Source organism: Telmatherina bonti, assembly GCF_933228915.1.
Source record: "Telmatherina bonti genome assembly, chromosome: 1".
NCBI lineage: Eukaryota > Metazoa > Chordata > Actinopteri > Atheriniformes > Telmatherinidae > Telmatherina > Telmatherina bonti.
Genome location: NC_136619.1, coordinates 30110945 through 30123137, shown reverse-complemented (window position 1 = coordinate 30123137; position 12193 = coordinate 30110945). Strand labels below are relative to the sequence as shown.

The following is a 12193-nucleotide window of genomic DNA, read 5'->3' as shown; positions in this document are numbered from 1 at the left end:
CTATCCCTCTAACCAGAGGCGATTGTTGAGGAGACTTCAAATTGGCCTTTGAATGCAAATCTAGCTAAAGGGTAGAATGCAAAATCTTATCCGGGAAGCATTAGTACACATAATTTCAAGCGCCAATTTATTTGCCTCTGAGCAATTAGAAAAAAAAAGCATGAGCAGTAATCTTGTGTGGCAAAAATGTGAACTAATGTGATGAATGGAGAATTATTTGCCCAAAGCAAGTAAGTGTGAGTGTGAGTGTGTGTGTGTATACATGCTCTCACTGGATGTGCCTGCATATGTGCACTTAATTGCAACTGAAAATATTTTCCAACTCGTTTTTATCTTTTCAAAAGTAAACTGGCACTCGGAAAGTAAACAATGCAATCCTATTTGACAAGGAAAAATTGGCTGTGTAGATGCTCGAGGGCGAACAGAAGTATCGGGTGTGTGCGATTATCTCTGGGGAGGAGAGAAATTAAATCAGAACCATGACTAACCATCCCTCAACCAACTCATACAAGGACAAGAGCAAATTTTATTAGTAATTGCTTTTTTATTTTATCTTTTTATTTTTTTTTTCCTTTTCTTTTTTTTTCAGATAGATCACAATGAACACAGCCTTTAGACAGTAGCAGTTGAAATAATCCATACAAATGAATGTTTCTGGTCGTTTTCACCAGTTGCCCATTGTAGCGTGGAGCCCTATGGTATCAGTGTGGGCCTGGGGGGGTGAGGGGACAACACTGACAAACACGGGGGTGCTTGCGTTAAATAACCCAAAAAAAGGCATATTGTCTCTTTATGTTTGTGTTTATGTGAGAAGCAGTGACTATCTGAGTCTGGGTGCACTTGCATCAGTGTGAATAATAAACCAGAGGTGGTTAGTCACATTCAACAAGGCCCTTTTCTAATCACTTGGTAAAGCCAGCAGTCTCAAGTGGGCAAAAATATCCCACTCTAGGCTTGAGTAATGCACTGCTAACAGTGTATGATGCCAGAGTGTAATTAGACAATAACGAGAGGCCTCACATTGCGCTCAATCTCTAAACTTTGGAGGCCAAACTATGTGTTGGCCTCCAACAGCAGCGTCTGCTCTATTAAACAGCAAATAGCCTGAGAAAGGGGCCATGGCTTTAGAGAATTCCTTCTATCCACTGGACCCAGCTCATTTCCTTACGCTCAGCTTGTGAGTGCACAGACGGTGGCAGAGTCCAGGGAGTAGCATAAGAGGGGACAGCACTTTGAATTGTGACAGTGACCGTTTTTGCGGCAGCCAGGCTTGGAGTGAAATGACTGAATCCTGGGATGACCTCCGCTAATTAATGCCAAAAATAAAGCGATAACTCAGCGTGAGGCTGAACCTGAACAGAAACGGAGGAAGAAAGGAATTGTTTTGTCAAACAATAAGGGCATGAAAGGGAAGTGAGCACACGCGCGCCGAACGGTGCAGAGATTGCCTGTTGTAGCATGAAGACTGAGCGAAATGAAATAAAAAGAAAATAAACCATGAAGACAAGTGTGGAAGAGTCACATTTGTCTTGGTAGTGTTTTGCCCTCTCTTTCAGCCTTTATTTTCAGGGGTTATGAATTTAAATGAAAGGCAGTGTGTTGCTGAAATGCCTTGGTGTTTTTTTGTTTTTTTTTTGCCAACGTGCGCAGCCGCCTTTCCGTTCGGATCAAAGCTGCAGTGCGCACTTCGAGCAGCATATTTCAACCGTTTGTACTGTTTTTATGATGAGAATGTGAGGCTTGCTTGATTCATCCAGATATTTGAGATGAGATGGGGGGGAAAAAAATTAATTTAAAAGGAACTATAAATATTTTCTTCCTTCCTTAAAACCTCCAAGACATCTTTAAAAACAGCTACTGCCATCTCCATGGAAGAAAAAAAAAAAAAGGAAAAGTGAAACCTAAACCAAATACTTTGCAGACGAAAGTGAGGAGCAAAGGCAGCAGTTACTTTGCCTCTCTGAGGTGAAAGAGCAAACAGTCGAAGTGGAGTAAAAGTAAGCAAATGAATGACAAAATACAAAATGAACCCTATAAGATACAGAACGGGGAGACTGACAGGAGAATGTACAAACATGCAGCTAAACAAGGAAAGAAATCGGAACTGAAAGCACATTCAGATGTTATCTGTCTGCAGGACAGAATGAGTCACATCACCAGTTGCATTTCCAGCCCAGCCAGGTCCAGCAGCTACACGGACAGAAGTCACTGTTCCCTCTCATGGCTGCATGTTACATACATTAGGTGATTGTGGTCACATTTTCCAAAACGCAACTAATCTAATAGCCTACTGTTCTGCTTATTTCGTTCGTCGGAGATTATTAGAAAAAGCACCTCCCACTATTGTTTCAGAGTGGCCGAAATGTGCCAAAATTTTCAAAAAAATAAATGTCTGTATCATCATTTTTAAGAAAGCCTGAATGCGAAGATGCCTGGTTATATAAACCACGTACCTAAACAGCTAAGACATCAAATCCAAAGTAACTTCAGAGAGAATTTTTGATGTCAAGTTTCTCTGCAAAGTATGAGAATTCGAACATGTATTGAGGAGTACATACATAAACAACACAGACTGCTGAAAAGAACCTCTTTCGGTCCTTTATAGAAAACGCACATTCTGGTGGACCAGGGCTTTATAAGCAGTCACAAAGCTCCACAGATACAACAAGCTCTCTGCAGAGACAGTAAGGCAGTTTTATGATCACCAAGGAAACCACTCTACTTTCCATATGGCAGGTTTCCTTTTTTCTGGGTTTTTTTTTTTAGGAAAGGAAGTAAAAATGTAAAGAAAAAAAAAAAAAACCAAAGAAAAAAAAAACCCCTCAAATAGGTATTTGTTAAAGAAAAAAATAGCTGCCCTGTAAAAATCTGCCCAGTAAGAAATGTTAAACGATTTAAACTGTTTTCTTGTGGTTGTTGCTTTTTGTTGTCGTTTTGAATTGGATTCTCGATCAGCTGGCTCATTAAGCTTTCAACAGTTATAGTATTTGATCCAGCTGGATCTCTGGGTAAAAAGAGGTGACATCTCAAAAGCGCTGAAGCCAGCCTGCAAAGATGCAGAATCAGAGATGGAAAAAAGGGAAACACCAACAAAAAAAATAACCAAAACCCAACTAAAGCAAACTCACAGAGTTCGACAGCTACTAAGGCAACTTTTGCCAAATACAATATAAGCCCATGTATATTGCAACACAACAATATATTAATTTAATAAAATACACAATATAGCTTTTGTACACATAACAATTTGGCTCAAATGCACAGAAATTGCAGTAAAATCAATAAAAAATATGTCAGTTTTTTTTATGTAAACACATCTAAATTGGATACATATACACATAGAATGATATTATGTATAGTGATAATGTGAAGGGACATTTTCTTGTTTACTCATATTTTTGGATATTTGTTTTTGAAAGAGTGGCAGTGTCCTTGCAGTTATTTGAGTTAATACCCAACGCTTGACCTCAAATCCAGGACACCTTTTTTCTCTCTCTCTCTCTCTCTCTCTCTCGATTCCTCATTTCTTTTCTTTTTTTTTTCTTACAAAATGTATAAATATTCTGTTAATATTTGGACACTATACATGGATTCATACATACAGTCATCTATATAATCATATAGATATTATCTTTTCACAGCTGAGGAAAAATGTCCCTTTTTATACAACTTGTGGTTGCCTTAAGGCGTAGTCACACACATGATAATTCACTGTACACAAGGGACTAAAAGCTGATGGTGTACATGTATAAGACAATTCCATAGATGGGTAGTTGTGTGTAAGCATTGTGTGTGTATTTGTGTGTGTGTGTGTGGTGAGCCTTTAGTGCATGTAAGTACGTCAGCGTATGTATCTGTAGGGTGTAGAGCACTTGTGTAACGTTGGTGCGCGCAACTACACACTGCTCAGCAACATGAACATTTAAATAGAGGTGTGAGACAGACACGGCTTACACATGTAGCTACAAATGACAGGTGAAACGTGGTTACACTGTTGATAATCCTCCTCCAGTGGAGCGCAGAAGCAGCTCCAACTCTAGGTCCATTAGAAACCCTTCTGGTACAGGTCTGGTCCATCACGCTGCCTGCTTACAGCACAGTAAATTCAGAAAAAGATAAGCTTTTATTGTGTATTTCGGCCTTTTGCTGTCCTCAGTAGATGAGGTTTTTTTTTTCTTGTTTTTCCCCTGTTTCTGTATCGATTGTCGTGTCTGACCACAAGCAGTCCTTTTCCATTCAGTTTCTATGTCCATCACACAAAACAGAAATCCACCTACACACATTTAGATATGCAGGCTTTCACGAGAGACCATGAACAACACACGTATGAGCTGGTGGGCACTTAGATAAGAGCTTGCGAGGTGCCAGAGGCATAAACCTCTGCAATTTGTTTAAGAATTCAAAACAAAAAATGTCTATAAATTCAGTAGGAGTCAGGTGTCAGTTCATTTTTGTTGGTAGGAGTCTTAAAGCACCAAAAGTGGCGCTACATGACTGACGTAATAAATGTTTCGTCCAGTGTTGGTATTTTTTTCTACAACAAATACAGTGAAAAGAGTCCCAGCGATTAGAGCCGTTTAACCTTTTCTATTTGTTTTGGTGACAGTTTTTGGCACGAGAGTTTTCGGAGTGGCGTCCGACTCCTCTCTCTACCTCCCATCTTTGCTGCAGTCCTTGGTGTCACTTCCTGAGCGTGCCAGTAGCCTCATTTCCTCTGCAGTCCTGCAATAGTTTGTCGATGTCCCTCACCACCTGGTCAGCGTCCATTCCATCGCGGGTTGGGTCTGGCTCCACCTGCTCCAGGACACATTCCATTTCACCTGCTACGTCCTGACTGATCCTGGAGCGGGCCTCCGCGAGCACCTTGGCCACCGGGTCTGATGGGGGCAAGGACGGGTAGCCCCCTTGGTCTCTGGTTTGTTTGGTTGGTGACAAGTACTGACCATCAGGAGGCCCATAGTGACCAGAACAGGAAGCAGGGGGAGGTTTGCCCTCAGCCCCATCTGCTGGGCTCTTCACTGAGGAGCAGGGAGACATGGTGGAGCAGCCCTTGGTAGGACTGCTGGAGGCTGAAGGTACCTCTTGGAGAAGTGGGCTGAGGGCACGTTTTGCTTTCAGGTAGGGCTTGACATTGGCAACCAGAATGGTGTGATCGCGCCTCTCTTTGCCAAAAGTGCAGAATGTTTTCTTGCCATTGGGATTTACAGTCTCATAGGTCTCTGCCTCGGGGACAGTCTCCATTCCGGCTGGCACAAACATATTGTTGCGGTAGTCGATGCCCTCCGCCTGGTTTCCACCAGCAGGGAACTGAGGCATCCAGCAGCGGTCAGAATGACCCAGTACTCTGCACTCTTCTGTACAATTCACACAATCCTCATCTGCAGAAACAAAGGGAGGGGAGAAGGAGGAGAAGAAAGAAAGGATATTTTAGTCAGTTGTGTGCAAGACGTAGAAAAACACAACACGGTAAGTGGATAATTGAATCATGCTTCTATTATGAAAATGAACTGGACTGAACTGCAGAAGGAGCTGGAGTTTTACATCAGAGAGATAGAACAACCCAACAGAGTTTAAGTAAAAAACAGTACCACCCAGCTAAGGATGTCCCTTTCTTACCACACATATAAACACATGCTCATCTGCACACACACACACACACATACACGAGCATGGCTTTCCAAGGGGACAGGGTGACACCTGCTTGCATTTTCCAAAGCCCTGATCAAGGGGATGGCAGAGCATACAGAAAAGATGGGGAGGGAGTGAGAGAAAAACAACAACGATTGAGGTTTGGCAAAGGCATAGTGCCGTTATCATAAATTCATGTCAGTGGGCTTTGAAGCCCTCCCTAGATAGAGAGGCTGTGCCAAACGGCTTGTGCTTCTTCCCCGTGTGTCTCTGCCTGTTTATTTGTTGTTGCCGTGTGCCTGCGCATGTGTGTATGAGAGCGTGTGTTTGCTTCTTTCATCTCTATTCAGAAGGATGCACATTCTGGCTGATTATGAGAGTGTTCATGCCTAAGTCAAATGGTTCCAGAACTTGGTATAAAAAATAACAATAAAATAATAATAATAATAATAAAAAGAAGCATTGCTTTTTTCCCTCCTCTTGAAAGTGAAAGGAGAAATTGTGGGGCAAAGAAAGAAAGAATTTTAAAAAAGCATCTGTTCTATAAATTGATTTTTTTTCGGTTTTTGGGTGGGATGAAATCAAGAGAGGACACAAAGAAAGACACAACAGCTATATAAAATGATTATTTTCATCCACACATCTGACATGCAGTGTAAATGGTCAAGTCAGACAATGAGTCCTTAATACAAGTGAGGGATTTGTCAGGAAAATTGTACTTCTAGGTTTGATTTCTTTGCACAGTCCAGTAACTTTCTGGTGGCCCACAACAATATTCTGCCGAACAGTCACATCTGTATGTCTTGCTAACGGCCATTACAGCTTGTTGCTACCTCCCTCACTTCACTTTCTGAATGCTAATGACCCCTTTTCATCCTTATCTATCCAAATGTACAGTCAAAGCATATTTTAGTCTTCCAAAATCAGAACATGGATATTTTTTAGGACTTTTTTTATTTTTTATTTTTTTTTTTTTTTATTACGTGTAGCTTCAAACTGTATTCTTTAGCTTTGTTTTAATGGTGTTAGAATGAGGCTATTTGGAGCTGTGCATTTCCACCATTATGCCCACCTAAATACGAGAGTACAGCACTACTGTTAGCAGCTGTAAAGATACTCCATCAATTCCATTATGCAATACATCAACCTCCACAGCATGGTGAGAGTGCCTTAAAGACCACAAACTTGGGACTAATACAATCTTTCGTTGATGCGAATGAGCAGGCAGGGTTGGATGTGCTTGAGTGCACTTGGCTTGGCTGCCTTTACTGTGTTGTGGGTCAGCAGCCTGGATTCCTGAGAGACTGCCCTCCTAAGCTGTAAAGATGAGCCTAACACTTCACAAATGTTTGAAGAAGCCAAACAGCACTGGCAAGGAGCACCTGACATTTCCCATGTCAAAGCAGTCATCTGAGGAGGAAAACGGTGAGCTGGGAAGCAGAGACCAGACCATCGTGAACTGGACTGCATTTAAATGGTGAGGGTCTGTATGTGTGTATGCTTGCATTTGTGCAAAAATGCGCTGAGATTTGAGTCAGAAAACACAAACAAACATGTCAAAGCATGGCGATTGATGATTTGGAGGAAAGGCTGCACATAAAAAATACAAACCTGAATACAGTTTCCAACCTGAACACACTATTACTGTAATCCATCACTCAGGTTCAAAATATGGAACTGACATCTAACCACGCTTACGCATTGACAAGCACTGTTGCACACACACACACACACACACACGCCGTGCATGAATTCTACACACAAACAATTAACTTGGTCCCTACAATGTCTTCATGCTCTTAGAGGCGATTGTCCATTCACCATGTGCATATTAAAGCATAAATAATCCATGCAGACATTTTTCCCTCTATTTAGTTGGAAGAAACCTCTGATAGATTATTCATGTCTCCGCTGCACGTACAACCTTGAGGCGTTCTCCTCATATCTACGGCTAACAATATGACATATGAGAGCAGGGGTGACATTCATCTCCCTCTCTCTGTTTCTTCGCCATGGCTCCAGCAGCTCTCTGGGATGGGCAGAGGCCTCCACCAAGGACACATTTGCCTATGATGATTTGGCTACCAGGTGTGTGCCCGGTCTCTGCCTCTCCAGTTTCTCTTAGTACTGCACATTGTCCAAGATAAATCATGTTAAAGAGATAAATTAAAACATACGATCATTTGTCATAATTTGATTCACCTCTTGGCCAATGATTGGATTTAGTATGAGGATAAATCAGACCAATGATGTGACGTTCTAACGGAGCATCATAATGAGGATGGATACTATCTTTTTGAACGTATACCCATGGATTGAAGAAAGGAGTCGCACGAAGAGTCGAGCTTTATTACTTAAGTGCTTTGGATTATCTTTTGAAAACTACAGCTGTTATTAAAAGTTTTGGGAAAAGGGGACTCTTTTGGTCATTTCTTATTCTCTTTTCTCCCACAGTGCACAGCTGCCGTCTGGATAACGAACCATAAAAACAACACTGTGCATGTGCAGAAAGCTCATTCATGCTACTCATTCCTCTCTGCCAGTGAATGTACAGAGGAGCAGCAGAGAGATGTTTCGCTACATTTGTCACACACGTTTTTTTTTCTTTCTTTTCTTTTTTTCCGAAAAGGCGTCTGAAAAGACAAAGCCGCTAAGTTGGCAACTGCGAGCGTACCGAGGCATGACGCTCAATGTTGTGAGTGAGAGGGACGTCGCAGGAAAAACCAAGATAGTAAATATTTCAGCTTTTTTTTTTTGGGTAGACCTTGCTAGATTTTGTGTTTCACCCTCTTTTGCCTTCAGAACTGTCTTCATTTTTCATGGTTTAGATTCAAATGGATTTTGGAAACATTCCTCAAAAATATTGGTCTATACTGACATGATAGCATCACACAGTTGCTGCAGATTTGTCAGTTGCACATTGGTTGTTAAAACTCCCATTCCTCCACTTCCCAAAGGTGCTCCAATGGATTGGGATCTGGTGACTGTGAAGGCCAATGGAGTACAGTAAAGATATGAGCTTTGTCATGTCGTGAAATAACCTGCTAAACGTAGCCATCAGTTGATGGTACACGGTGATGATAAATAATCCGGTAGGCTATGGCGATAAAACAATTTTTAATTGGTAATAATGGGACATTATGCGACATAAAAATGTCCTCTACACTATTACACCCCCACCGTTAGACTGAACTGTTGATACAAAGCAGGGAGAATTCCTGTTTTCATTTTGTTTATGCCAAAACACGGATCCTACCATTTAAATGCTTCCACTGAAATAAAGATTCATCAGATCAGGCAACATGTTTCAGTCTTTGACTGTCCAATTTGAGTTAACAACTTTAGTTAGCCTTTGTACATTGTTGCTTCAGTGTCCTGCTTTTAGCAGACAGGAGTGAAACCTGGTGAGGTCCTCTTCTACTGTAGCCTGTCTGCTTCAAGGCTGGACATGTAATGACGCCAGAGACTGTGTTAGGCATACAGTACATTGGTTGTAAACAGAGTTGAATTCTTCTCTTACCTCTGACACCAACAGGACATTTAACAGCTGCTGCACAAAGGGAATTTTCTTTCTCAAACCATTCTGTAAACTGTAAAGAAGGTTCTTTGTGAAAATCCCATTAGATCAGCAGTTTCTGCAATCCTCAGACCAGCCCATCTGGCAGAAACAACGATGCAACATTCAAAGTCACTGCAATCCCATTCTTCCTCATTGTGATGCTCAATTTGAACTACAGCAAATAATCTTGACCATGTCTAAATGTATCAAGTTGCTGACATGTGATTGGCTGATCAGGTATTTCAGTTAACAAGTCATTAAAAGGTATACCTAACAAAATGAAAACTCAAAAGAAAAGGACCAAAGAAAGGATTCTTGACTTTCAGTAATCAGCATTGATGTCAGGTGGTAAGAAAATGTGTCCTGTAAATTTCAGATCCTTAAACAACAGGTACGTAAAGATCTCAGACACCAGAACAGCAGGGGGAGGCAAGTCTTAAGCCTAAGCTTAAGACTGTTACTGAAACACTGATCAAATTGGCTGATCAGGAGTCAACAACAGCAGATGTATCTGTCTGTACAGCTCTATTGAAGACACTTGACCTGAATCTCTGATCGAAATTGAGTATTACACCTCCAGTGTCAACAAAAAGGGTTTAATTAAACTCCATACGCTCATCTGTACTTGTGGATGCATTCTTAACAGCAAGCAGCCAGATTTATCTTCCTACCTCTGGCAGGGTTAATTGCCTTGCTTGAGGGCAGATTTTCAAGACTTGGTAACAATGACTTAGATAGGACAGCTTTGTAGCCGCCAGTTATCTTTAATGCTAAGAGCGCATGAAACTGATATTAAAGTAGCAAAGTGAGAAATCTAAAGTAGCTGCAGTAAGAAATCTTTAAGCAGGAGCTAAAGGACACACAGTCAGAGGAATTTACTATTTCATAAAAACCTTTAATTCTGCTACAAAGACGGATCATATGCAAGTAATCATCATTTACTATATTTGTCAGGATTATGTATTAACTGAACTAAAACTAAGGAGATAGGCAAGTAAAAATAAATGAAGGATTAATGACTAATTCCTGTCCGTATAAAATGCAAAATTTTAAACATGGAATTAACATATCTAAAAAAAGATAGACCTTGTGGAATTGTTTATGGGTTGCATAAATAAATCATTTTCAAGATTATTTCTTCTTAAAATCCCAGATCAGGGGCTAAAAAAAAAAAAAATTTCATGATGTATCATAAAACAAAAGACGTAATAAATAGTCAGCATATAGTGCTATCTATTGCGCATCAAAACAGCATAGAAATAGCTGTATATTTCTGGACACAAGGCATTTAATGCAAGGAACATATATTGGTCACCCATACATGAGATCAAAACAACAAGCATGTAAATTTATAATATATGTGCTGTTAGTTATACCAAAGTAGCAGGAAGGGCCTGCTAACGTCAGGCAAATACAGATGTAAGATAGACTGACAAAAAAATTAAGGGTAGTGATGCATTCGCTTCCTCCAAATATTCCCCACTACACCTATCCAATAGTCCAAATATGGTTTAAATAAACACAGGAAGAAGCAAGAAGTTTAAAAATGAACTATGGTAGAGAGAGGAGGCCCAAGTGGAGAAACTAAACATCCTGGTAAACCTAGTGTCAAACCAAAAGAACTGTTTCCTCTTAAACAACTTCACAAACTCATCAGAGTTGAGCCTTCATCTAGCTTCAGCAGAGAATGCCTCTCATGTTCCAATTTTTTTCTGTCCATTAGAAGTTATTTACTAAAGTAATATTTTGTCAGCGAAGGCAAGACCACAACACTGCATGTACGTGTACGTGAGCAGGAAGGATCGGTACTGGCAAACACCGAGCAACTGGTCATATTTATCAAAATTACAAGCTGTTTTTTTTTCTTCTTTTTTTGGAGGGTTAGGGTTAGGATAGAAGTTAACAGTATGGTGCATGAAATGTTCACATTAAAACCCGTAAGTGTAAAAGTGCTCCTGTGTGTCAGCGTGTCGTAAAGCATGGTGTGATTTCCCTAAACAGCCTTTTCTCCCTCCTGACGCCTGCCCCCCCCCGGCCTCGCATGCCCATCCCTCCTCACTTTATTACCCAGCCCTGTGATTAATGTCCCTCTGTCACACACTGTGGTTCCCAGGCAAGGAGGTATCAACCAGGAGAGTGCTGTACTCACACACTAACATTAGCGAACAACGACAACAAACTGAACATTGGGCGAAGCCATGCAGGGCTAGCATGCACCCTAAGTTTAAGAATGAGGTAAAAGTCTCCGAACAGATATCAGTAGCGGTGAATCATTTCACATCATGTACACCTGGGTAGTCATTAGACAGCTCCGTGAGCTACTCAAGTAGCCTCAGAGACCAGAGAATGATCTGAGATAATGTGCGAGAGTATTGAGGTTGTGCTGCGGTGGATATCCCCCCAACCCACCCAGGGTGGACAGGAGGAGTGGCAGCTGACGAATTGAGCGGAGCATCTGTGACAGACCATGAGTGCACCTGTTCACCTGAGGGAGCGCACAGTGTGTGTGTTTATGTGTGCATGAGTGCATGTGCGTTATTTTGTTTTTAATCTCCTCTCCTACTGCTATCTAGCCCAACTGATCCGTGCAAACCTCCCCTCCACCTTTCTCTGCGCCTTCTCAGCCAATCAGGTTAACAAAATATTTGAACTGCACAGATGAGAGAGTCTCCACTCTGGCTGAGACAAATGTTTAGCAAATATCTAGTGACTTCTCAGGTAGCTGCTTTACAAAACAAGGTTGGACTTTGGATGGAATTGAATCACCCAATTGAAGGCGCTCATATGCTGACTTATTGCTTCGCTCAATGATATTTTGAGTCTTTTAGGGCAAGGTTTCATTTTTAATATTAAAAAACAAAACAAAAAAAAAACTTTTTTTTTTTTAAAATACTGTGCAGACTAATATTTTTTTTCTTCTAAAGAAAAACGCCTCAAACCTTTGTTTTCTCTCCCTGCGTATTCTGAATTCTCAGCTAATTGGTCAGAAATGGTGAAGGGAGCTGC

General features: G+C 41.0%; 1 protein-coding gene across 1 annotated transcript in view; it reads right to left on the bottom strand.

Annotated features, from left to right (window-relative positions):
• Window positions 1-4680: 4680 nt before the first annotated feature.
• The window catches only part of pcdh17 (protocadherin 17), a gene marked incomplete at both ends in the record, with an annotated part of 56075 nt that continues 48562 nt past the window's right edge, over window positions 4681-12193 (bottom strand). The window contains one exon of the mRNA XM_079238532.1: window positions 4681-5378. Coding sequence (XP_079094658.1) covers window positions 4681-5378 — 698 coding nt within the window. The remainder of the gene's footprint in view (window positions 5379-12193) is intronic.